Source organism: Limanda limanda, chromosome 9 (genome assembly GCF_963576545.1).
Source record: "Limanda limanda chromosome 9, fLimLim1.1, whole genome shotgun sequence".
Taxonomy (NCBI): Eukaryota; Metazoa; Chordata; class Actinopteri; order Pleuronectiformes; family Pleuronectidae; genus Limanda; species Limanda limanda.
The window spans coordinates 5,940,107-5,964,396 of NC_083644.1; the positions used below are offsets into that span (position 1 = coordinate 5,940,107).

The 24,290-nt window shown below is 42.6% G+C and overlaps 2 protein-coding genes across 2 annotated transcripts; both read left to right on the forward strand.

Moving 5' to 3' along the window:
- Positions 1-84: 84 nt before the first annotated feature.
- On the forward strand, positions 85-9,505 carry tm4sf18 (transmembrane 4 L six family member 18). The gene is made up of 4 exons (XM_061078415.1): positions 85-2,316; positions 7,001-7,069; positions 7,728-7,870; positions 9,014-9,505. Exons 1-4 carry the CDS (start codon positions 2,137-2,139, stop codon positions 9,210-9,212), a joined length of 591 nt encoding a protein of 196 aa, XP_060934398.1. The 5' UTR covers positions 85-2,136; the 3' UTR covers positions 9,213-9,505.
- A 1,781-nt stretch (positions 9,506-11,286) lies between these two features.
- On the forward strand, positions 11,287-22,515 carry cp (ceruloplasmin). Its single transcript, XM_061077485.1, has 24 exons — positions 11,287-11,564; positions 12,762-13,006; positions 13,096-13,308; positions 13,712-13,885; positions 13,995-14,086; positions 14,275-14,437; positions 14,539-14,677; positions 14,820-14,959; positions 15,537-15,677; positions 15,783-15,827; positions 15,910-16,124; positions 16,530-16,680; positions 16,836-17,048; positions 17,551-17,755; positions 17,839-17,978; positions 18,114-18,242; positions 18,374-18,480; positions 18,626-18,681; positions 18,798-18,869; positions 20,919-21,010; positions 21,100-21,239; positions 21,321-21,377; positions 21,984-22,089; positions 22,268-22,515. The coding sequence occupies exons 1-24, from the start codon at positions 11,404-11,406 to the stop codon at positions 22,291-22,293; spliced, it is 3,222 nt and encodes a 1,073-aa protein (XP_060933468.1). The 5' UTR covers positions 11,287-11,403; the 3' UTR covers positions 22,294-22,515.
- The last annotated feature ends 1,775 nt before the right edge of the window (positions 22,516-24,290 follow it).

Consider the following 24,290-nt stretch of genomic DNA (forward strand, 5'->3'; position numbering starts at 1 on the left):
TACAAGTTTTATACTTAATCAGCCAAATTAATCTTTTCACACATCCATATTTACAAAATCTCACAAAACAGAACATTAATGATAATATGCAGATTATTTCTTTATTTACAAATCCCAGTATTATCCTTTAACAGGATATGTGCATTATAATGAAATATAAGGTAAAAATACAGACTGTACAACAGAAGAAAACTATAAATTAAAATATTGTGCGCACAGAATTCCTCTCTCAGTTTAAAATCATCACAACATGTTTGTTGTCAGGTTGGTTTGTGGTGTTTGTGTACGAGCTTCACATTAGAATCACATAGACGAGATAAATAGACGTGCAGACAGAATAATTAATATTACAGCACATGCAGTGTGGATTGGCTTCTGTGGAAAACAATGGTTCAGTAGGTAAACAGCTGTTAAGCCTCTTGAATCCCCGGAGCAGGCGTCTCGGTCGTGTTTCTGTTGCAGAGCAAGTCGCTCCATGTGGACGCTGGACTTTGTGTCGGCGCTGATCTGCTTATTGCTCCTGGTACCGGACGTTTACCACAAAGAACCATATTATGCTCCATCGCCCAAAATCACAGACTCTGTTTACTTGTTACTTGTTGGTCCTTAATTAACGCAGCTCGTTAGTGGTCAGGTCAACTGCACAGTTTATCTGGATGTGCGGAATTCCAGCAGGATGAAAACTTACTTCACAACTGGGCCACAGCGACACACATGAATAGTGTGTGTGGCTTTCTGACACACTAACACATGTTTGTGTCATGCTCTGACCCATTAACCTGCAGAGCTACTGCATCAGTCTGACCTACAGACGCCGAGACGGACATCTTATCATAGCGCAAATCTTTACGGGGAATTTGGAAAATATAAGAAACATTTTGATTCTACTCCCGTTGTTCAATGAAAAGCGTATACGTGAACTTCTGTCGTTCTAAAATGTTTTCAATTCTTTTAACACCTTAAAATTGTACTGAAATAAAGTTAAAATAAATATCAAATACATGCAGAAAGTGGACACAAGCCCTCTTTTTTTTTAAATCTTTATTTCTAACCCTAACCCTAACCCGTACAGATTGATGTCAATTAGTGAGAGGTTCTCAGGTATAAGGCAAAACAAGTGTAAACAATAAACTTACATGATCTGTAAAGAAGAAAATGTGTCGCACGAGAAGATCATGAAAGGTAGTCATCAGCTAAATAAATGATCATTTAAGTCGTGTTGGGCAAAATCGAGGCTTTCAAATGTGAGGATTTGTCTCCAATTTGGGGTTCGGACTTGTTTCTTTCTCATATTTCATTGAAGATTTGATCAAATGATTAATGCACTTAATCATGCGATCTGTAAGACATCAGAAAATGCTAAAATGTACATCTTAAATTTTGTTTTGTCTAATTCATGATCAAATGCCAAGAGATTAAAGGAAGAAGCTGCAACCTGTGAAATTGTTGATTCAATATTTACCTAAATGATGAATTGTTTATCGCACGTATTTTGCTCATTAGTCACTGAATCAATCAATCCACTAATTGCTTAACCCCACAAATGACTATCTTTGGATTTTGGACAGTCAATAATAATTTTCCAGATCTCACCTCCAGCAGTGTGACTTTGTTCCGACCTTTTCTTTATATTCTACAGACTTATCACACACAATGTATGAATTTGTTCTCCATGTAGGGGAAAGGATTAGGAAGGAATGCAGCGATTAGGTATTAAACATGTAAACCCGTTGTTGTGACTCAGTAAATCTATAGAGAGCTGATTGAGGCCCTGCTGGCTCTGAGCAACACAAACACACACACACAAACACACATTCACATTCACTTGCTAGATTTCCCCCCATTTGTGACTGACCTCTGCGCAGCCATTGGTCAGCTTCCTTCCTGCGAGTGTTTCCTGGCGCACGTTGTGTCATGGCAGAACCCCGTCAGTAAGGGAAGCAGCATCTGTTCAGCCCTAACACACAGACACTCACACACATTCACCAGCAAACTCCCGTCACTGGTTTTAGTTTCCTGGCTCCACAGCTGCTCCGACCCGTCCCTCCCCTGCCTCTCTTCCTCCGCGGGTCTCCTCGGCCCACTCCACTCCTCAGCTCTCTTCCCTGCGGCTGTGTGTGCGTCTCCGGGTGAACAATGTGTTGTTCGGTGGGCTTCGCCCGGACCCTGGGTCTGGCACTGCTGCCTCTGGCCCTCTGCTGTATCCTTGCCAACCTGCTGCTGCTGTTTCCTATGGGGCAGATCACCTACATCCAGGAGGAACGCCTGGCCAGCTACATCTGGTACTTTGGTGGACTAGGAGGTGGAGGAATCCTGGTGAGTAGAAACAAGAAGATTCTGGATTCTTTCCCAGTTTAGTTCCCACGAAGACGTTCACTAGTTAGATAATCTTGTTTTGTTAGATTTATTCTATTGGCTGTTTTTTACAGGTTTATTGAGTTTATCCAAATGGACACTTTAATTGTCAGGGAAATCCAAAGCAAATGTAAGTGGCAGTGACATTTTTTAAAGACAGATGAGCTCCAGTTATTCCATTTCATCACCAGTATTTTGACCACACTTCAATTAAGATCAAAATATAATGAAAATTTTAATTAAACTAATTGGAGCCTCTGAAAGTATCACAGGATGAATTGACTTTAACTGGATAGAATTCAAAGTTACTTCCATATTTTTTAAATTTACATTGAATTGTTTAGGTTTATTTAGTAAAGTAAACAGATTAATATCTAGAATTGATATTTTTCTCTTTGAATGAGATGAAAACACTTGAGATTCAGGCTTAGGTGCTGTATTTTTGAGTTGTGCCCTTTTCTTCATCTTCAATGGGGTCGGACTGTCTCGTCACTTCCTGCAGGTGCCTCACAATAAAAGAGGGATTTGGCTCCATGAGCTGATGGAATATTCATTTTATCATGTGAACTATGGAAGAAATCATTGATATCGAACGGGAGCCACAGCAAACGGGAGCAGATCAATAAAAACGTTTGACTTTAAAACGGGAATTTAGAAATTCAAGTTAAAATCCTCAACATAATTTCTTTACATACAGAAAACTGAAATGTTTTTTTTTTTGGTAAAGTAAAGATTTGTATCCTCATGTTATTTTAATTTGTCTTGTTCTATATACAAGTATAACATCTGACCTTGATTATGACTAAAATAATCACAGATGAATGAAGAAAGGTTAAAGTAGGAGGAGGAGGATTTGAATACTCCGCCTTTTTTCCGCCTCATTAAATTATCAGTTTGGACTATTTGCTGCGTCAGAGGCGGAACTGGGTGCAGGTTTAATTGAGGTCACTGGTTTCAAGATTACTCAAGAGAAACTGTCATTAGATCACGATAAGATTTTCTTCGAAACCTGTAAATCATTCGCAGATTGTCTGACGTCGTTTGAATCTTGTTAAAGTAAAACTTCAGAAGGGTCGGTTGTGTTGAATGTTTTCCCTCCTCATTGCGTAGATTCAGATGCTGGTACACGTCGACTCTGTGGTGTCAGCGTGTCTGTACACTCTTTATTTATCTTTATTATACGGTTCATATACAACAAATGCTGCTATTTTTGACTAGATTTTCTCTTCACAGCTGTAGTTTCATTTTACTTTGCACACAACAGATGTTTTCACTCAAAGTAAAGATAGTTATTTCGTCCTCAGCACCATTCAGACTTTTGTGTTTGTGTGTCCAGAACAATGCTGTGTTGTGTGAGTTTCCAGTTAATCTGTGTGCTCCACATGCAGCTGATCTGACGGGTTTATGCTCTGAGCAGAAAGGTTCTTTCAGTTCGGTCTCAGGCGGGAACAGAGGAGGGATTGTTTTATTCTCTCCTCCAGACGAGATTAACCGAGCTGAATGATCACTCTGTGGGACACTTGTTTTTATTTCATATACGTGGTGCAAGTTAAAAGAAACACTGGTCAGAACAAGTGAGCGTGAAACTGAAATACTCAACAAATGTGTTTGACCTTTTAATATGAAGCGTTTCTCACCTGCTCGACTTTCCTGTGGAGATTTATTCACTCGACAGGTTCTTTAGAAGCCAGAGCATGAGCGTATTCATCATTATTTAAAAAACTTGATTTACCAGCAGCTTCCTTTAGAAGTATAAAATTTAATAATCTGAATTTAAGGCCTTAAAAAGTGTAAAATACACTCAAATATGAAGTCTTAAATATGTTTAGGTCTTAATTATGTCAATGAGCATAGTTTTCTATGTCTATAGTTTTGTGTTTCTTTCTCGACGATACAGATATTAGCAAAACTACAAACCAGACCAATGAGGAACTGATAAATGCTAAATATTCCTTTATATATATCATACTTTACCAGCAGAAGTGAGCTTACACAGAAATGATCTCTGGAGTCAGAGGAGTGATTATGAGAGAGAGAAACATCTGAGCATTAAAAGAGAAACCTTGATACTGATCAGACTGAAGCTGCTTCCGGCTGCTGACACCAACACTTCCCCTCCTGCAGGTGTGTTTGCTCCATGAACTGATGGAAAGTTTTTAAAATCTGACCTTTTATCAAAATAGGAATCACAGCCAATCGGAGCAGATCACAACAAAATCTGACCCTGAGCCATCTGAATAAGATAGGATCACTTTCAACGCAGGGGAATTTAGGCCAAACTAATTATGAGTACCCAGTACTTATGTCTGTTACCCAGTACTTATGCAAAAACAACTCAACTATTTTCCATACATTTTTGTGTAAGGCTGGGGCACCTAGAAAAGATCCACACATATTTGAATCAGGCGGAGAATCCAGTAAATCATTTTCAGAGATCTTCATTTTAAACAACAGGCCTGTTTAGGAGACTGTGCATTTTGATCTAAATGAAAATCCACATCTTGAATTTAAAGTTCCAGTGTGTAGGATTTGTAAGTGGAAGTGTGTTTCATCTAAAATGTACAAATTGTTGTTTTCTTTGCTCTAGAATGTTTCCTTCAATATATTTAAATACTTTATATTTAGATCAGGAGCGGTTCCTCTCTACGGACGACGCCATGTTTTCTACATTCGTCCTTTTGAGTTTTTATGACGACTGAAGCTTCCACAGGTTCCCCTTAATGTTTGTAAGGGGGGGGTGAGGGGGTGTTCAGCTGCAATATGCAACTCCATCACTAGATGTCACTAAGTTCTACATTCTGAATCTTTAAATGTGGTCTCACAAAGAGTTGTTTTATACGAAGTGCCATTCTACTTATTCTATTATTTCCAAACATGACCTCGTCTTCATTTCTGTTTGTTTCCTCCTTTTTCTAAAACAACTTCACCTCAGTTTTTCCCTCGTGACCATTTCTCCTTTCTTTGTGGAATGACAGAACGTTAAAGAGTCAAAGAGCAAACCGAACCCCTCTGAGAAAATAATCTATCTTTAGCTTCCTTCCCTCCCTCCCTCGTATCTGCCCTCTTCCTCTCTTCCTCTCTCGTTGAGCACTTCCCTCCACATTGTCAGCCCTTCCCTCCCTCCCTCCCTCCCTCCCTCCTCCCTCTCTCGCTGCCTCTGGTGACGTTTAGCGGGACATCCAGGATGTGAACATAAAGATGCTCCTGATCTTTGTGTGCTTGTCGAACCTTGGGAACTTCCCTCCCCTCTGTTAGGATGTGATCTAAAGACAGCAGCGCAGGAAAGAGGAGCGGGGGGGAAACAGACTCGGGTACAAACGGATGGAGAGTTGCCCCGTTTGTATCTCAGCTGCTGCTGTAGCACAGACTGTAACACAGCCTTTATGGAGCCATCGTCCTCATTTGTCCTTCATCATTATATTCCACAATAAATCATGTTTCATTTGCTCTTTTAATTCACCATCTCCTGACTTTATGGTTTTACGGCTCTAACTCAGTGTTTTTAGCAACACACTGTGTTGATCTGACAGCTGGTGCAGCAGGAAACAGCTCAGCAGTTATCACATGGATGTAAATTCTATTTAATGACTTTTTTTCTGGACCTGCGCCAACAACAGTTCACTTATTTCTATGGATATATTGAAACTGTTTACTGCATCATTTACTTCATGTGTTTTAGGGTTTTAAAGTGTCTTTTCATATAGTTTTTCTGTTTAAAAATTCTGCAAAGTTAAAAAATGAGTTGTCAAAAACTTAAATAAAGTCTAAAGGGAGTTCCTCTCCTTCACAGGAAACACTGATCTTGATACACTTCCTTTCAGGGAACCGGGTTGTCATGTGATCTCATAATATTCCACATTTGCAAATTACAGGCCAAGCAGCTCGTCTTTCCCCCCCGCTAACACAGAAACATAACAAACATCTCAGTTATAACCACATGAAACCTATAAGGCTGAACCAGGAACACCAATCTAAAAATTTAAGTAAAAAAATAATTAAGTCCCACTTATACGACACAGAAAATAGTAAATAATATATCACAATACCTAGTGTTTACCATTCTTCACTGATTTGTGGAAAAATAAAACAATCATATATAATCAGGATAAAAAACAGCTTAATATGCAAATCTCAAATTTATCTGAAAACTGTTGAGTTCAGACTACTGAATCAAAAAAAATTATAATAATAATAACAGTAAATCGACCCCTGATACACAGATGATGATGATGATGATGATGATGATGATGATGATGTGGATGATACAAGCCTGTGGGTCCTGGATTTCAACAGAACTGTCCCTGCACACCCCCTCTTCTCTCTCCCCCATTTCTCTCCTCTCAGCCAAACTCAAACCAAAGAGAGTTATTTTAGTTTTTCTCTCTGATGCTGCTCATTGTGGGAACCAGATCTGGATCTGACTGTGTCAAATCCCTTTTGGGTCTGTGTAAATAAAGTTGAGTTGAACTCGGGTCCTTTGAAAGGTTGTAAATCCGTCCTCGACTAACAAAAGACACAGTTCCAACCTGCTACTGATTGTTCTCTATTTTCTAACTGCTTGCATCATGTCATCCACGATGCACGAGAAGTCAAAGTATTTGTTCAGGAATTGTCGTGAAACATTCCCCTTTGTGTGTGTCTGCAGATGCTGCTTCCAGCTGTTGTCTTCATCACTCTGGGGAAATGTAGCTGCTGCTGGAATGAGAGTTTAATGGTGAGATTCTTATTAATCTAATGTGTTCTGCTCTAAATATACAGGTTATACAATTCCCCTAAGGTTTTTCTCGGTCACGGACCTTGTATGAGTATAAGGGAAGTGTGCAGTGAGACACACTATGACAAACTGCTCTATTCCTGTTTCTCAATCAAAACAATAATTTATTTATCTTCATCTCATTTAACTGTTTTTGAATAACCTGCTACTCGGGAGAAATAATCCAGTCGTCATTAAACCACACTGCGTCTTTCTGGGGGCGGAATGCTGATTCTAATCCATCTTTGATAATCCAGCTATGATAATTCAACAAGGGTCCTATTGTTGTGTAACAAATTCATCTTAAACCACACTAACAGCTGCAGTGTGTGTGTCTTTACTTTAGTTAAGTTAGTCAGTTATTATGTTTCCTACAAAAGGAAACTATGTTGTGTAGCAGAGAATCAACAGTCCAAACCACATAAAAAAACATATATGCAAATCAAACAGTGTGTGGCTGTGTGTGTCTCTCTCTGTGTGTGTGTGTGTGAGTGTGTGTGTGTGTAGCAGCTGTTGATATCTGAGAAATGAAACAGCTGCTTCTTTGTAAAAAGACGGTTGCACAAATATCCAAACGTGTGCGTGTCCTCTGTGTGTGTGTCTGTGTGTTCCCCTGAAGATGTGCGGCTCCGTGCTGGCAGCTGTCGTCGGCCTCGTTGGCTCCTCCTACTGCTTCGTCGTGTCGGGGTTCGCCCTGGTGCAGGGGCCGCAGTGCTTCACCTCCTTAGGGTGGTCCTACCCGTTCGTAGACCAGGGGGGCAGGTAGGAGCATACTGTCATAATAATTCATATTATTAACCTGTAATAAATGAACAATAACAGATGATTCAAAAGAGCAAAAGTACCTGACAAATGATTCCTGAGATTCCACCAGTGATCTCAACATCAAACAGGAAGTTGACAGAAACAAGTGGAAAATGCTTTTATCTGATGATTGAAATAACAAAGCAAGCCGAGCATTTCTGTCCGGTACATGAAAACCTATTTGTCTAATGCAGGGGTTTTCAACCGGGGGTCCGCGGCCCCCTGGTGGTCCGCGACGGCATTGCAGGGGGTCTGCGAAATTTGCTTTGATGGTTCGACACAATTCCAGATTACTCTTGAATATCATGAAAAATATATATAATAAGAAAAATATGTCTAAAATAATATAAAAGTGCTGGTGATCATGAGGTTAAACTTAAGTAGGCCTCAATTGTTTGTGTTATATTGTATGATTATCATTTGTGACATATTCTGCATTTCTTTGTCCTCTTCCCTCTTCAGTTGTAGCCCCAGTTTATGTTGATTGTTATTGATCACCGTTTCTTTAACGTTCTCTCAACATGTCGGCTACATGTCTGTACATTTAAGTCATGAACGTTTTATATATTGATGTTCATATGGTTCTGAGATTCAGTACAACTACAAACTGCATTTTCATTTTGTTTCCAATTCTTAAGCACTGAAAATCAACTGTTTATGTTGTTTTTACACAGTTTTTTCTAGATTTGTTTGAGGTTTTTAAATAAAACCAACATGGAAAACCAAATGTTGAAACTTCCTTCTATCCACATGCACACACGCACGCGCGTAGGCACGTCAGTGGGCCGCGGATTACTATCGAGTCAGAATGGTGGTCCCTGGGACAAAACCAGTTGAAAACCCCTGGTCTAATGGATTGAGCAGCAAGTCTCTTTAAAATCCAGATGTTTTATATTTTGATCGGCACAAACTTGCACACACACTCATCAAGATTAATGCATTATTCTCCGGGATGTTAAAAAAAAGTGATAAAGAAATCCCTGGATCTGGGTTCCAGCCTCACTTCTCCCTCTCCTCTCTCTCTCTCTCTCTCTCTCTCTCTCTCTCTCTCTCTCTCTCTCTCTCTCTCTCTCTCTCTCTCTCTCTCTCTCTGTGCTCCAGGTATCTGCTGCAGCCGGAGACGTGGTCGCGGTGCCTCCAGCCCATGCACATCGTGGAGTGGAACGTGGCTCTGCTGTGTATCCTGCTGGGTTTGGCGGCGCTGGAGTTCATCATCTGTCTCCTGCAGCTCGGCAGCGGCCTGGTCAACGCCGTGTGCCGGCCCTGCTGCTACAAGCAGGAGTACAGTCTGAACATGTAGACAGACACACACACACACTCTCTCTCCTGCACAGACGTACTAGTTGTGCATGTGAATATTAAAATAGCCTCATCGCCTGCAGCACCATTGTGTGTGTGTGTGTGTGTGTGTATGAGTACAACACAACACACTGTTTAGACACATTCACACATGCTTTGTCATGGACGTCTGCCAACCATGTCAGCTGTGTGGGATCATTTCCAAGTTTGCCCCGGTTAAAGTGGCAAAAGCAGTTTGCAGTCATCGCTGTTTGTGTGTGTGTGTGTTTGTTTGTAGGTGTGTGTGTGTGTGTGTGTGTGTGTGTGTGTGTGTGTGTGTGTGTGTGTGTGTGTGTGTGTGTGTGTGTGTGTGTGTGTGTGTGTGTGTGTGTGTGTGTGTGTGTGTGTGTGTGTGTGTGTGTGTGTGTGTGGGTGTGTTCTGTCCTCTCCACAGGAAAAGCAGGATGTGCTTCATTTGCTCGGGTGGTGAATGTCAATTTAAGAAGTCTGTATGCAAATTATACAAAACATTTGGAGTGTCATTGATAATTACAGTAACAACATAAATAACAATCTAATGTAGTTCACAGGACAATAGGCCGCACAGAGTTATTTGTGTAATTGTCACGCAACACAGCCTGTTGCGTGACAACTTCAGTCCTGACAAAAGAAGCTTCCATCATGAAGCGCAGTGAAGTGTCTGTTGGATTATGTGTTACACGCAAATGTGTGTGTGTGTGTGTGTGTGTGTGCGTGTGTGTGTGTGTGTGTGCATTTGTTCTCAGTTTCACAGTATTTTGTTGTAAATTGTCTCTATTTCCTTCAGATCCTAGTTAAGTGTTAACACATTTTATATATATATTTTAGTGACATATTTTTATAATGTATGTTTCTATGTGCTGCCTTGAATAATAAAAAAAAAATTGTTTCCATTTATACATCCGGTGTTTGATTACGGTGGAGAGAAAAAACATCAAGGAACGTCATCATTGTCTGACTCACGAAGGGTCGATCGCACACATTGTGTGTGTGTGTTTGCTGTGTGACCCAGTTTGTGTGTCGTAATCAGTTCCTGCAGTCGAATCTGTGTCCTGGAATTTCCCCGGTTGCCCTGTTATTGATCAGGACACAAGGTGAGTAAATACGACCTCTGACCCTGGGGGACGAACCCCAACAAGTCATGTCCCAGTCAAAGACACCGCCGCCGCCACAGTGTGTGGACGCAGTTTTTTTTTAAATCCAGGGAACAGGATAAATAAAAATGAAATACAAAACCTTAAATTATTGATAAACTAGAACGGTGCTCGAGGGCGTGCATACCTCCGCCAAGGCTAACTCCCTATCTCTCTGAAGAATTCCTGGGTTCACCTGTTAAACTTCAAACATCTATTGTTAATAGCTTCAGTAGCTTCGAAGTTGTACTGCAGCCAGATGGTAATGACACTTTAAACCTGCTTGGTGTCGGTTACTCTTCGCCGCAGTATTAAGTGTCTTTAAATTGAGCGACAGATAAGTGAAAATTAGATATTAAAACAATTAAACCCCTCGATTGGACTAACTGGTTCTATACAGGTGACATACTTGTGTCAGGCCTGAGCGTCGTCTTCAACTGGATCAAACGTGGAAAGAGTTTTGCTCCAGGACTTCACCAGACACGTCTTTTTACACAAGCACAGACAAATCCAACAATTTCCGGGCCTGGTGGTGCAGTGGTCCCGGTGGCCTCACTGCTGGAAGGTTCTGGGTTTGAAATCCCGGGGTTTTGGAGTGAGGAGGTTGCAGGTCAGGTTCACTGGAGAAACTTTAAATTGACTAACTTTGTGTTTGTGTGTTGGCCCCTGTGTTACCCCCCCGCCTCTCGGCCCATGTCCCCGGGGATTGGCTGCAGCCCCTCAGTTTTGATAACAGACTGGATGGAGTCTGCTCTTACACAAGTTCAAACTGTCGATCAAAGGTTGCATCAAACCCTACCACTGAAACCAACTGGTGTCAAAATATGGGACATTTGTGACAGTATCTCTGAAGGTCAGTGACCCCTGTTTACTTGGATCTTTCCCAGCTGAGGGAGTATAAACACCCCCACAGGTCTCCAGGTCTCTGAGACAGACCGAGCTGCTGTCAGTCGACTCTCTTCCTCTTCATCGTCTTCACACCCCGGGCAGTTTACCTTCTGGATTTGCTTATCGCTCGGTGCCAACACTTCAGTCCTCAGCATGAATGGGTTGGCGGCGTGGAGCTGGTTGCTGCTGTGCTGTGGAGCGGCAGGCGTGTCCGGCCTGTGGAGAGAATACTTCATCAGGATCGAGGAGGTGTCGTGGAACTACGCCCCGAGCGGGAGGAACAACATTCAGAACCGCAGCCTGGACGATGACGAGTAAGTAGACAATCGTTGTGGTGGATTACAGCCCTTTGATCACAAACAGAGTCAGGCCTCCAAAATACAACAGTGACAATATTAACTGTCATCAAGAGAAATCAAAGCAACGGTGTCCTCTGGAGGCGATCAGGGGGTAGAGCGAGTTAAACCTGTGGTTCGATTCCCGGCTCCATGTCTAACTCTGGCTCTTGTAGGATGTGAGAGAGAAGTTTCCGTATAAAAAGATAATTTACTAATACAGAAAAACCCTCACTGATTTTATTGGCATTTAAAGTCACACAGACAAAACTTCCCATCTCCACCTCCTATGTGTCCGTACTGGTACAGCTGCCAATTCTCTCCAATAAAAACCCTGAACTAATCCAGTGTTTTCCATTTGAACTTGCACATCTTTTAATTAAAGTTTCAGGAAGGACACCGACTGACCTGGTGGTATACGGAGCTCTTGACTGAACCCTCCTCCCCCCTCGTTCTGTTTCTGTCTGGTCTGGACACACTTTGTCAACATGTAGGACAAACAGAGACAGGGATTCATTTGTCCCTGATGTCATTGACCTTAACTTTGACCATTAACCCTGCAGAGTTTTTATTTGTTATGCTTAATGCTATTTGGTGGTTGAGTTGTTCTTCTGGATTGAAAACTCATAAAAAATGGTACATTTATTGATTTAATGTAAAACAACACATGGGACATAAACTAAAGTCTTTGCCATTAAAACTCATTTCAAATATGTTTATTTTTCAGGTGTTAATTGATTTGTGTCCTTTGTCAGATTTTAAATTTCTTTTTCAGAAGTGACACCTCTCATTTAGTTGTTCTTTTGTATAAAGTCTTCTTATTTCTAGGTTTTGGAATAATGGGCCTTTCTAATTGTGGCCTTTTTTTGACAGTGTAACAAAAGCACAGGCGTAAATAATACAAAATAGTCCTGATATTTTTAATGCTTGGTGTTCTCATTCCCAGTGACTCTTCTTATGAAGAAAAATCATAATGTGTGCTGTGAAAAAAATATATTTTGAATCTATTTCCTTATTATTTGAACTGTAATATACAGAATAATAATAAGTAAAATTCTCTCTCTCTCTCTCTCTCTCTCTCTCTCTCTCTCTCTCTCTCTCTCTCTCTCTCTCTCTCTCTCTCTCTCTCTCTCTCTCTCTCTCTCTCTCTCTCTCTCTCTCTCTCTCTCTCTGTAGGGATGCCTCTGTTTTCCTGAAGCGAGGCCCCCAACGGATCGGCCCCACCTATAAGAAGGCTGTTTATAAGCAGTACAGCGACGCCACCTTCAGGACAGAGGTGGTAAAGCCGGACTGGCTGGGCTACCTGGGCCCTCTGCTGATGGCCGAGGAGGGAGACACAGTGATAGTCCACCTGAAGAACGCCGCGTCCAGACCTTACAGCATCCACCCACATGGACTGAACTACAGCAAGGGCAACGAGGGTGAGGCCTGGACCCCCAGCACGGGCAGACGGGACTCCCTGACCCCCCACTCCCCTCTGTGTGACCCTGGTCTGTGTTTGTCTCCTCAGGAGCCCTCTACCCAGATGGCACAGGTCCACAGCTGAAGCGGGACGACTCTGTGGCTCCTGGTGCACACATGACCTACGAGTGGACCCTGTCTGAAAACCACAGCCCGACTCGTGATGACAGCAGCTGTCTGACCAGATTCTACCACTCTCATGTCAGGGCTCCGAAAGACATCAACTCAGGACTTATAGGACCACTCATTATCTGTAAAGCAGGTACTGGAACCTTTTAATCCTTCAAATACCTGGTGTTTTTACCCGAGTGCATCTGTTTGAAAGTAAGATTGCACAAAAATAACTAAACAGAAAAGTGGAAGGTGTCATGGAAAACCCATTAAACTTGATGATCAACTTGTGTGACTGATGTTTACGAGTGTGCGCAATTTGGTGCAGATCCAATTAACAATCCAGGTATGGTGAACTTAAATGTGACTGTTTGAAATATGCATTTTGAATTCAGGTTGATTAAGTAGTATTCATAGCAATTAAATGAACGATAAAAAGTGAATTAGAAAGTGCAATTTTCCCCTTTGCATTATTGTGAAGACACAAAACATAAAATGAAAATACAAGTACCTTAAATTGGTACTGCAGTATGTGCTTGGTTACTCTTCTCTAGGAACCCTGGACCTACACGGCGACATGTCGGGCGACTACCTGTACGCTCTGCTGTTCATGGTGTCGGACGAGAACTTCAGCTGGTACCTGGACGAGAACATCAGGACGTACGTCACCAATCCAGCCGCCAACCTGAAGGAGGACGAGGACTTCATAGAAAGCAACAAGATGCATGGTGAGGGGCAGCATCACATCCACACACACACACGAATACACACACACACACATACACACACACACACACACACACACAATGAAACGTAAACCCTGAGTGTGTGTTGCAGGTATAAACGGTTTACTGTACGGTAACCTGCCCGGCCTGAGCATGTGTCAAGGCAACACGATCCACTGGCATTTGTTTGCATTAGGGAACGAGGTAACTATCCCATCATAACTATTAACCAGAATATCTGGCTTCTTTTGGGGATGTAACTCTTAACTTGGGTAAAAAGCAGTTTCTGCTAAGGGGAAGAATACTATCCATACTAAAGTTTAAAAAGGAGAATAAAGAATATATAGATATGGTAAGTCAATGGTTGTTTAAATGTCCTCCCTGCTCAACAGGTGGACATACACTCAGTCCATTTCCACGGGCAGATCCTGACGACCCAGAACCACCACACAGACACCATCAGTCTGTTCCCAGGCTCCAGCTCCATGGCCCTCATGGTCGCAGATAACCCCGGGCACTGGCTGCTGACGTGCACGGTCAACGACCACCTGATGGGTGAGCTCCCACCCGAGGTCGCTCAGGAAAAGATATGTGTCCCACCACTGTGTGGAGGCTAAACCTGGTTTTGTGTTGTCGTTGTTCTTGTTGTCATGAAGCTGGAATGCAGGCGATATTTGAAATCAAGAAGTGTTTCCCCAACGTCCATAAGCCCCGGCCTCATGGTGAACTCAGACAGTTCTTCATCGCTGCTGAAGAGGAGGTCTGGGACTATGCTCCTATAACGCCTACTGAAGGGTTGGTTACTAACACACACACACATACACACACACACACACACACACACACACACACACACACATACACACACACACACACACACACACACACATACAGACACACACTGGTTTCTCTAACGTGTGTTTGTGTGTGTGTGCAGAGAAGCAGACAGTTTTGTAACCAGAGGTCCAAAACGCATTGGAAGCCGCTACAAGAAGGTTCACTACGTGGAATACACTGACAACACCTTCCTCACGAAGATGCTACGCAGCCCAGAGGAGAAACACCTTGGAATTCTGGGTAATGCAGGCTTTTGTTTAGGTGGCACGTGATGTGATTTTAGGTTGTGGGGGGGAAATAAGTCGGAGTCAGAGCTGCTCAGGAGGAAGAGAGTCAGCAGAGTGACAAATATCATGTTGGTAACACTCAGAGAGAAAAGTTCGCCTGCTGCTTTAAAAAAAGAACACGACTCAGAAAGTGAAGTTGTTAAACTCAGAATTATTTGGCAGGAAAAATGTTTTTGGATTAAAATGACATGAAAAGCTGCAAGTGCTCATAATTGAGAAGCTGTCAGTTAATTATCTGTCAATCAGCTGCTCAACTGTCAAATGTAGAATAATTGTCTAATCATCCAGGAATGAATGGAAATAAATGGTGTCCAGGAGAATCTTGTTCATTCATATTTCAAGTGTTTGACATACGTCACCAGGATCTTATTTTTATTCTGCTGTGTGGAACTTTGCTTCCTGTTTCAAAACAGCTTAATACATATTCCTGGGAGTCTTTTCATTTGCACTCCCATGTCTTAGATTTGGAGACTTCACTTCAGATGTGTCCTAAGTTTTCACTTCCTGTCTGTGTCCGTCTACGCCTGCAGGTCCGGTGCTGCGAGCTGAAGAGAGGGACACCATCAACGTGGTGTTCAAGAACAAAGCCAGCCGCCCGTACTCCATCCAGGCGCACGGGGTTCAGTACGACGTGGAGCAGGATGGGACGCTCTATTACAACGAACCTGAAGGTAAACACATGCATGTGCACACTTGGTTATCGGTGCATGAGATGTCCTGTCACTAGAGAGTTTCTTCATCTGTTTTCATGTGTCCCTCATCCCTCTTTTCCTCAGAGTCTCACACAGCCAAGAAAATACGAGAGCTGAAGAGGGAACAAAGTGGGTTCAAATCTTTAATTCTCACTATTTCCTACACAGATCCCTTTTCATTCTAACAGTTCTCCTCCTCTGGGGTTTTCAGGAGTAGTGACTCCTATGCCAGCGGCTCTGGTCAAACCAGGGACGGTGCACACCTACGAGTGGACGGTGCCGGTCGGTGCCGGTCCGGTGAGCGGAGAGGCCGACTGTCTCACGTACCTCTACTACTCTGCAGTGGACCCTATTAAAGACACCAACTCTGGGCTGGTGGGACCCCTCCTCATCTGTGGACAGGGATCACTGAAGAAAGGAGTACAGGTGAGGACAGAGTCAGAGGAAGTCAACTTCACCTCAAGTTCCTCCTTTATAAAGAAGTATGTGTTTCCTGTTGGAATTACAGCATGAGCAGAAGAACGTTTAGTCTTAGGAAAAGCTCCTTTCAGATTTTGTGCAGTTTGTACGAGTTGCTAGTTCACAGTCGGTTTGTTTCAAATTTGACATCAAGCTGGACTCTGACAACGTTTTTGTCAAACCAGCGAAACAACAACCAAGAGACTATATTTCAGCCCCTCCAATTTATCAGTGGTCTGATGAATATCCGCAAATAGTCTATGGCCGATATGAAGACCTTTATTATATAAAATAAACATTGCAGAATAGCAGACAGGTTAATAAGTCACAATGAAACCACAGTTTGACACGTTTCCTCTTCTCCTCATGTAGAAAAACTTTGATAAGGAGTTCCACCTCATGGCCACGGTGTTCGACGAGAACCTGAGCTGGTACCTGGACGAGAACATCAAGACCTTCACCACTGCTGCCAGCACTGTCAACAAGGACGATGAGAGCTTCATGGAGAGCAACAAGATGCACGGTGCGTAGGAGACACACACTGATCACATGGCAGCTTGATTATGACCTGTAAAGATCTTAAATGTATCTGTTTATTTCCGTGCTGGAGGGGAGGAATTGTCGTTCTATCGTGGCAGATTTTGAACAGATGTTTTTTTTCTGTGCTCTGCTTTTTAGCCATCAATGGGTTTGTGTACAGGAACCTCCCCGGCCTGACCATGTGCAAGGGGGACAAAGTGACGTGGCACCTGTCGGGACTCGGCTCGGAGACGGACATCAACAGCCTTCACTTCCAGGGAAACCGCTTCATCTATCGCCAGAACAGACGAGACACCATCAGCGTGTTCCCTCACATCTCGCACACGGTCACGATGGTGCCCGACAGCATGGGTACACGTCTCCCTCTGACTCCTCCCACTCAGTTAACGCCCTAGAACAACATCTTTTACACGTATTTTTATGATATCGATTCCTAGAGAAATCATCTCTCCCTTTAACCATCACGACAAGCCTGAACAAATCCTAAAAAGTAAATCCACTGCTTCATGCTCATCTTTTGACAAAGTGAAAACCAACAGAAACATCATCAAAACACAAATTGGCGACAAATTGGTCACCACAACAGCACACAACAACACAATTAAATTGTTTTAACCACTGCACCGCGCTTGATTTGTGTGACACTACGCTTAGCACCTCAGGAAAACGCAGGCATGTAATGACAAACCTGTACGTACGTGGCCGAGCAAAGACGGAACGACTTCTGATAACTGAATAACACAAATCAGTTTGACTGTGAGAGGAAAGACACTAACTTCAAGCGAAGCAAACTTCCCCTTTATCGATGTTTGGGTTTTATCATTAAGTTTTGTATGTGTCATGTGTGTTTCAGGTCAGTTTGAAGTGGTGTCTCCTACCGTGATGCATTATCAAGGCGGCATGAGAGCCAACTACACAGTAACAAAGTGCGGCTTCCTGCAGCGTCAGAGCGAGATCATGCTCCACTCCAAAACGTACTACGTGGCCGCCGTGGAAATAGACTGGGACTACGCTCCCAACCGCACCTGGGAGGAGGAGATGTTCCGAGGTCACGACAGGTGAAGACACCCCCGCCCCCCCCAAAACAGTTCTTGGCTCTGTGAGTGATTATTTGAATGACATGATTTGTGTCCCCCTGCAGTCCGGCTCCTGTCTTCCTGGACAAGCAGGGGGGATTCATCGGCTCCAGTTACAAGAAGGTGGTGTACCGCCAGTTCACCAACAGCAAATTCACCAAGCAGGTGGAGAGACCGGCCGATATGGAACACCTGGGAATCATGGGTAGGCTCTCAAGGGTGGGAATGCGAACAGAACTGTCTTGATCTGACGTAAACACAGTGTAGTTTAAGTATTTACTCACATTTTAAAGATGTTAGACTTCATCTGGCCTGATGTGGTTCCTTCTCTTCCTCTCAGGTCCGATGATTCACGCTGATGTTGGGGACAAGGTGAATGTGGTTTTCAAGAACATGGCGTCCAGACCTTATTCTATTCACGCCAGTGGAGTCAAGACAGATGTCCCCGAGGTCCACCCCACCCCACCAGGTGCAGGAAGCTGATTTCATGAAAATGCTTGTTTTCCTTTTGTAATCTAGAGGATTGCTGCTGCTGACATGTGCATATTTATGGGACTGACATGTGTAACTTATGTTTTTTTAATGGTTGTGTTTTCCCAGGTGAGACTTACACCTACAAGTGGTACGTGACAAAGAACACAGGCCCGACCCCAGAGCAGGAGGATTGTTCTGTGTCAGCATACTACTCCACTGTGGATGTTGTAAAGGTAGTTTACACACACACACACACACACACACACACACACACACACACACACACACACACACACACACACACACACACACACACGCACACACACACACACATACAGGCAATAACACAGCAACACATGTTTCTTCCCTGTTCTCAAGGATATGTACAGTGGGCTGATTGGTTCGCTGGTGATTTGTCGCCGTAGCTGGAGTAGGTGAGACTTTCTGCATTATGAAGCATTATTATATTATATGTTTACACCGGGTTGTGTTATTAAGCTTCATAATTACAGTGAAGTGCTGACGTGTTGTTTTATCAATCTGCCTCCAGGAGTCTGGGACTAAAGAAAGAAGTGGAAGAGTTCGCTCTGCTTTTCCTGATTTTTGATGAGAATGAAAGCTGGTGAGTCTAAATATGAAGAAGGAGGATGAATGGATGAGGGGAAGAGGATGAATAGATGAGTGGAAGAGGATGAATGGATGAGGGGAAGAGGGTGAATGGATGAGTTTGGGGATGAAAGAAGGAGGATGAATGGATGAGGGGAAGAGGATGAATAGATGAGGGTGGGGATGAAAGAAGGAGGATAAATGAATGGATAAGTAGAAGAGGATGAATGGATGAGGGTAGGGATGAAATAAGGAGGATAAATGGACCAGGGTAGGGATGAAATAAGGAGGATGAATGGATGAGGGTGGGGATGAAAGAAGGAGGATGAATGAATGGATGAGTGGAAGACGATGAATGGATGAGGGTAGGGATGAAATAAGGAGGATGAATGGATGAGGGGATGAGGATGATTGGATTAGGGTAGGGATGAAAGAAGGAGGATGAATGGATGAGAGGAAGAGGGTGAATGGATGAGGGGAAGAGGATGAATAGATGAGGGTAGGGATGAAATAAGGAGGATGAACGGATGAGGGGAAGAGGGTGAATGGATGAGTTTGGGGATGAAAGAAGGAGGATGAATGGATGAGGGGAAGAGGATGAATAGATGAGGGTGGGGATGAAAGAAGGAGGATAAATGAATGGATAAGTAGAAGAGGATGAATGGATGAGGGTAGGGATGAAATAAGGAGGATAAATGGACCAGGGTAGGGATGAAATAAGGAGGATGAATGGATGAGGGTGGGGATGAAAGAAGGAGGATGAATGAATGGATGAGTGGAAGACGATGAATGGATGAGGGTAGGGATGAAATAAGGAGGATGAATGGATGAGGGGATGAGGATGATTGGATTAGGGTAGGGATGAAAGAAGGAGGATGAATGGATGAGAGGAAGAGGGTGAATGGATGAGGGGAAGAGGATGAATAGATGAGGGTAGGGATGAAATAAGGAGGATGAACGGATGAGGGGAAGAGGGTGAATGGATGAGTTTGGGGATGAAAGAAGGAGGATGAATGGATGAGGGGAAGAGGATGAATAGATGAGGGTGGGGATGAAAGAAGGAGGATAAATGAATGGATAAGTAGAAGAGGATGAATGGATGAGGGTAGGGATGAAATAAGGAGGATAAATGGACCAGGGTAGGGATGAAATAAGGAGGATGAATGGATGAGGGTGGGGATGAAAGAAGGAGGATGAATGAATGGATGAGTGGAAGACGATGAATGGATGAGGGTAGGGATGAAATAAGGAGGATGAATGGATGAGGGGATGAGGATGATTGGATGAGGGTAGGGATGAAAGAAGGAGGATGAATGGATGAGAGGAAGAGGGTGAATGGATGAGGGGAAGAGGATGAATAGATGAGGGTAGGGATGAAATAAGGAGGATGAACGGATGAGGGGAAGAGGGTGAATGGATGAGGGTAGGGATGAAAGAAGGAGGATGAATGGATGAGGGGAAGAGGATGAATGGATTAGGCTAGGGATGAAAGAAGGAGGATGAATGGATGAGTTGAAGAGGATGAATGGATGAGGGTAGGGATGAAAGAAGGAGGATGAATGGATGAGGGGAAGATGATGAATAGATGAGGGGATGATTATGAATGGATGAGGGTAGGGATGAAAGAAGGAGGATGAATGGATGAGGGTAAGAAGATGAATGGATGAGGGTAGGGATGAAAGAAGGAGGATGAATAGATGAGGGGAAGAGGATGAATGGATGAGGGTAGTGATGAAAGAAGGAGGATGAATGGATGAGTTGAAGAGGATGAATGGATGAGGGTAGGGATGAAAGAAGGAGGATGAATGGATGAGGGGAAGATGATGAATAGATGAGGGGATGATTATGAATGGATGAGGGTAGGGATGAAAGAAGGAGGATGAATGGATGAGGGGAAGAGGATGAATGGATGAATGTAGGGATGAAAGAAGGAGGATGAGTGGATGAGGGGAAGAGGAGGAATGGATGAGGGCGGGGATGAAAGAAGGAGGATGAATGTGCAGTATCTGACTTCTTCCAGGAACAAACCCATCTGTTCTTGTTCTTGATGACTTTCCTCCTGCAGGTATCTGGATGAGAACATCAGGACCCAGATCAGAAGCCCTCGCCCAAATCTAAAGGACGATGAAACTTTCATTGAGAGCAACAAGATGCACGGTGAGATATAAACATACAAGTGAAATCAAACACGTTATTCTGACAGGGGAAAAAAATATACAACTTTCTGTGTGTGTGTTTTCTTGTAGCCATTAATGGCTTCATGTACGGTAACCTGAATGGTCTGACCATGGAGGTGGGGGATAAGGTGTACTGGTACCTGATAGGAATGGGCACTGAGGTGGACATACACACAGCACACTGGCACGGACACAGTGTGCAGTATAAGGTGAGGAAAAACACAGCACACGGCAACACAATCACAGTTTGCAACAACAAACACGATGACACAACCGCCTCCTCTCTGCAGCTCGGCGGAGGATCTCACAACACGGACGTGTTCGAGCTGTTTCCAGCAACATTCCAGGTAAAACCTCATCACCTGGTGACTTTCTGTTAAAACTCCTTTTGTCTTTGTTGCATTTTAACACCAACAAATGAATTTTGGGGGATCAGTGTTTGTAGGAACTAACAAATCCAACACAACGAACAGGTATGATAACACAAACTGCTGCAGAGAGCAAACCAGCAAGAAATAGACAACTGAAAATATTGTGTTTTGAAACAGATCCACTTTAACTAAGAGAACTACAGGTGGTCATTTTGTATCTTGAGCACAATCGTGTGTCTCCAAACACAAGCAGATAGAATTTCATTAAATGTTATGTTATAAGGGAAAAATTTAATTAAGCCTTTAGAGACACAGGTGAATTTTTTGTAATTTCTCTTCTGCACACAAATATTAAAACACTGTCGGGGCTTTCTGGGCTATACGATACAAACAAGTAAATATTAAGTTTAATAATAGTAAGTATTTTAAAAGAAATGTTACACAAGCTTTAAAACTTCATCTTTAGAATGAATAAAAAGGAAAATATCTGAAAAAGGTGGGACAGGATTTGGAGACAGTCTGTTGAACTATGTGTGAACCTCTGGAACCAGTGGATCAGCTTCTCTTCTCTCTCACCTGCAGACGGTGAAGATGCGTCCTCAGTTTCCTGGTACTTGGCTTTTACACTGTCACGTCACTGACCACATCAAAGGTGGCATGGAGGCCATGTACACTGTGACTGAGAAAGGTGAGGACACAGGAGGCAGATGATGAAGATGATGATGATGATGATGATGATGATGATGATGATGATGATGATGATGATGATGATGATGATGATGATGATGATGATGATGATGATGATGATGATGATGATGATGAGGATGATGTTTGTAGGTGATGACATGTTTGTTTTTCCTCAACAGCAAAGAAGAAGGGAATCTTTGGCTGAACGGTCGACGAAAATAAATCCATATTGAAAAAACCCAACATGGACCCAACAAAAAAGTTGTCCCCAGATTGTAAGATGGTAGCATTTGTACACTTTACTCTGGAGGAAATGAAGACAAGTCGTCCATCCTTCTAAAAAAGTTCTAGTTGTTGAATTTTACTACACGTGTCTTGTTCTGTGCAGACTGATGGAAAATATAAAGATAAAAACTGCCAAGGTCAACAGTATTATATGGATTTTTTATGTGTGGACAACAATGATAATCAGGCAGCAGGGGGCGCTGTAGTCTGATGGAACAATGTTTTGGCACTGCTGGTGTGTTCACAACGAGGTACAGGGTACAATTAATGTATTGCATGAGATATGGGAGAATATTAATTTATATTTACTGTAAATTCACATATAAGAATATAAATATTAGCCATAACATTTAACATTTTTGAGAAAACTAACATTTCTTATAATTAACGAACAGTCTTTTCTGAAAGACGTTTTTTGTTTTTTCACCATTATTTGGATATATAAAAATCAAATAAGACAAAATATGAAAATAGGCTATAAAATAAAATAAAAATCATTACAAATATTTTAGTTTCATGTCTCGTCCTGTACTAAAGGAGTTCATGACAACAGTTTATTTAGAGGTTGTAGTGTTGCTGTACAGACTGTGACCAGAAGGTGGCACAATAACACAGATGTGATCATATCAAACAGAGCTTCTGGTGTTTCTGTGTCAAGATTTTAGTTTTAAGGTGATTCTTTGGTTAAATGTTGCCTATGACTGAATTATTTAGTGTTTATTCAGTTCATCAAACACCAATACAAATGAATATGTCATGGGAATACTGACAAATCAGTATTTCCAAAATTATGATTTGAAAAAAGTCACAGAACTTGATCTGAAGTATCAAAGTTTTTCAAAGAATTTAAAGATATTATCTTGAAGTTTTACACACATTCACGTCATCTCCCGCAAGCTCTACCCAAGTGACATTACTTATCTTAAAGTCTGACATGAAATATCTCCGTCAGTTTTCTTCATGCAAACTTAAAGTTTTGGAATCGATTTCCTCGACATTCTCCAGATTTCATATCCTAAAATGTCTTCATAGACACAAAAGTTCTAAAGTCAGTGATCTGTCCGTCTGGATGAGCACAGTCTCAGATCAGCGGGAAGCAGCTCAGATGTTGCTGACGCGGGTCTTTCTGCAGGTACTGTTTTTTTTTTTCAAGTTTGATTCTCCAACTTCTTTCAAACACGACAGCAGGACTCTTTAAGAGCACTTTTCACTTTAGATGTCGACCAGCATGTTTTTTTATGTCATCCTGAATTTAGGAAAAAACGATCTTTGGGTTTGACCCCGCTGTGATACAGCAGAAAAGTTTCTTCCTGAGTAGAAAGTTCCTCTATTTTCCAGCTGATTTCACCGCCAATAGGTTTTCAGCAACTTGAACCTCAAAGCTTCTGACATATAGGTCGTCAAGGTGATGAAACCAGGAGCCTTTGAGTGAGTCGGTGCCCCACAGAGGGCAGGGTGATGAGAAATTGACTTCAGTCACTTGTTCCACTTATCTGAAAGTCCCCACGTGTCCGTCAACTCTCGGGATTCCTGGAAACTTGGAGAGTTCAGCAGTGCAGAGTCAGTATTGTGTAAATAATTCCATAAATAGAAGATGCAACGAGTCACTTCAAGTTTCAGATAAAAGCCTCAAATGCATCAACCACAGGCTGGTCGAGGAGCCACTTGAGTCTCATTTTGCCCTTTTTGAGTGTTCTAAGATATTCAGAAATGGAAAAGATTAACACGCACACACACACACACACACACAAACACACACACACACACACACACACTGTACCGAGATGAGATCGGTGTCTGAGGAGTCTCCTGCAGTCTCCTCCATTAGCTGGAAAGGAAATGGAATTTAAAAGATTCAGACCATGAAATGTGCCCAATGCCAGCTCCGATATAAACCTCCACTGAATCTCAATGATG

Coding starts and splice junctions, on each gene's coding strand:
- tm4sf18 (XM_061078415.1), top strand. CDS start 2,137: ATGTGTTGTTCGGTGGGCTTCGCCCGGACCCTGGGTCTGGCACTGCTG. Junction 7,070..7,727: donor GCTGGAATGAGAGTTTAATG/GTGAGATTCTTA, acceptor GTTCCCCTGAAG/ATGTGCGGCTCCGTGCTGGC. Junction 7,871..9,013: donor TTCGTAGACCAGGGGGGCAG/GTAGGAGCATAC, acceptor TCTGTGCTCCAG/GTATCTGCTGCAGCCGGAGA.
- cp (XM_061077485.1), top strand. CDS start 11,404: ATGAATGGGTTGGCGGCGTGGAGCTGGTTGCTGCTGTGCTGTGGAGCG. Junction 13,309..13,711: donor ACTCATTATCTGTAAAGCAG/GTACTGGAACCT, acceptor ACTCTTCTCTAG/GAACCCTGGACCTACACGGC. Junction 14,960..15,536: donor GAAACACCTTGGAATTCTGG/GTAATGCAGGCT, acceptor CTACGCCTGCAG/GTCCGGTGCTGCGAGCTGAA.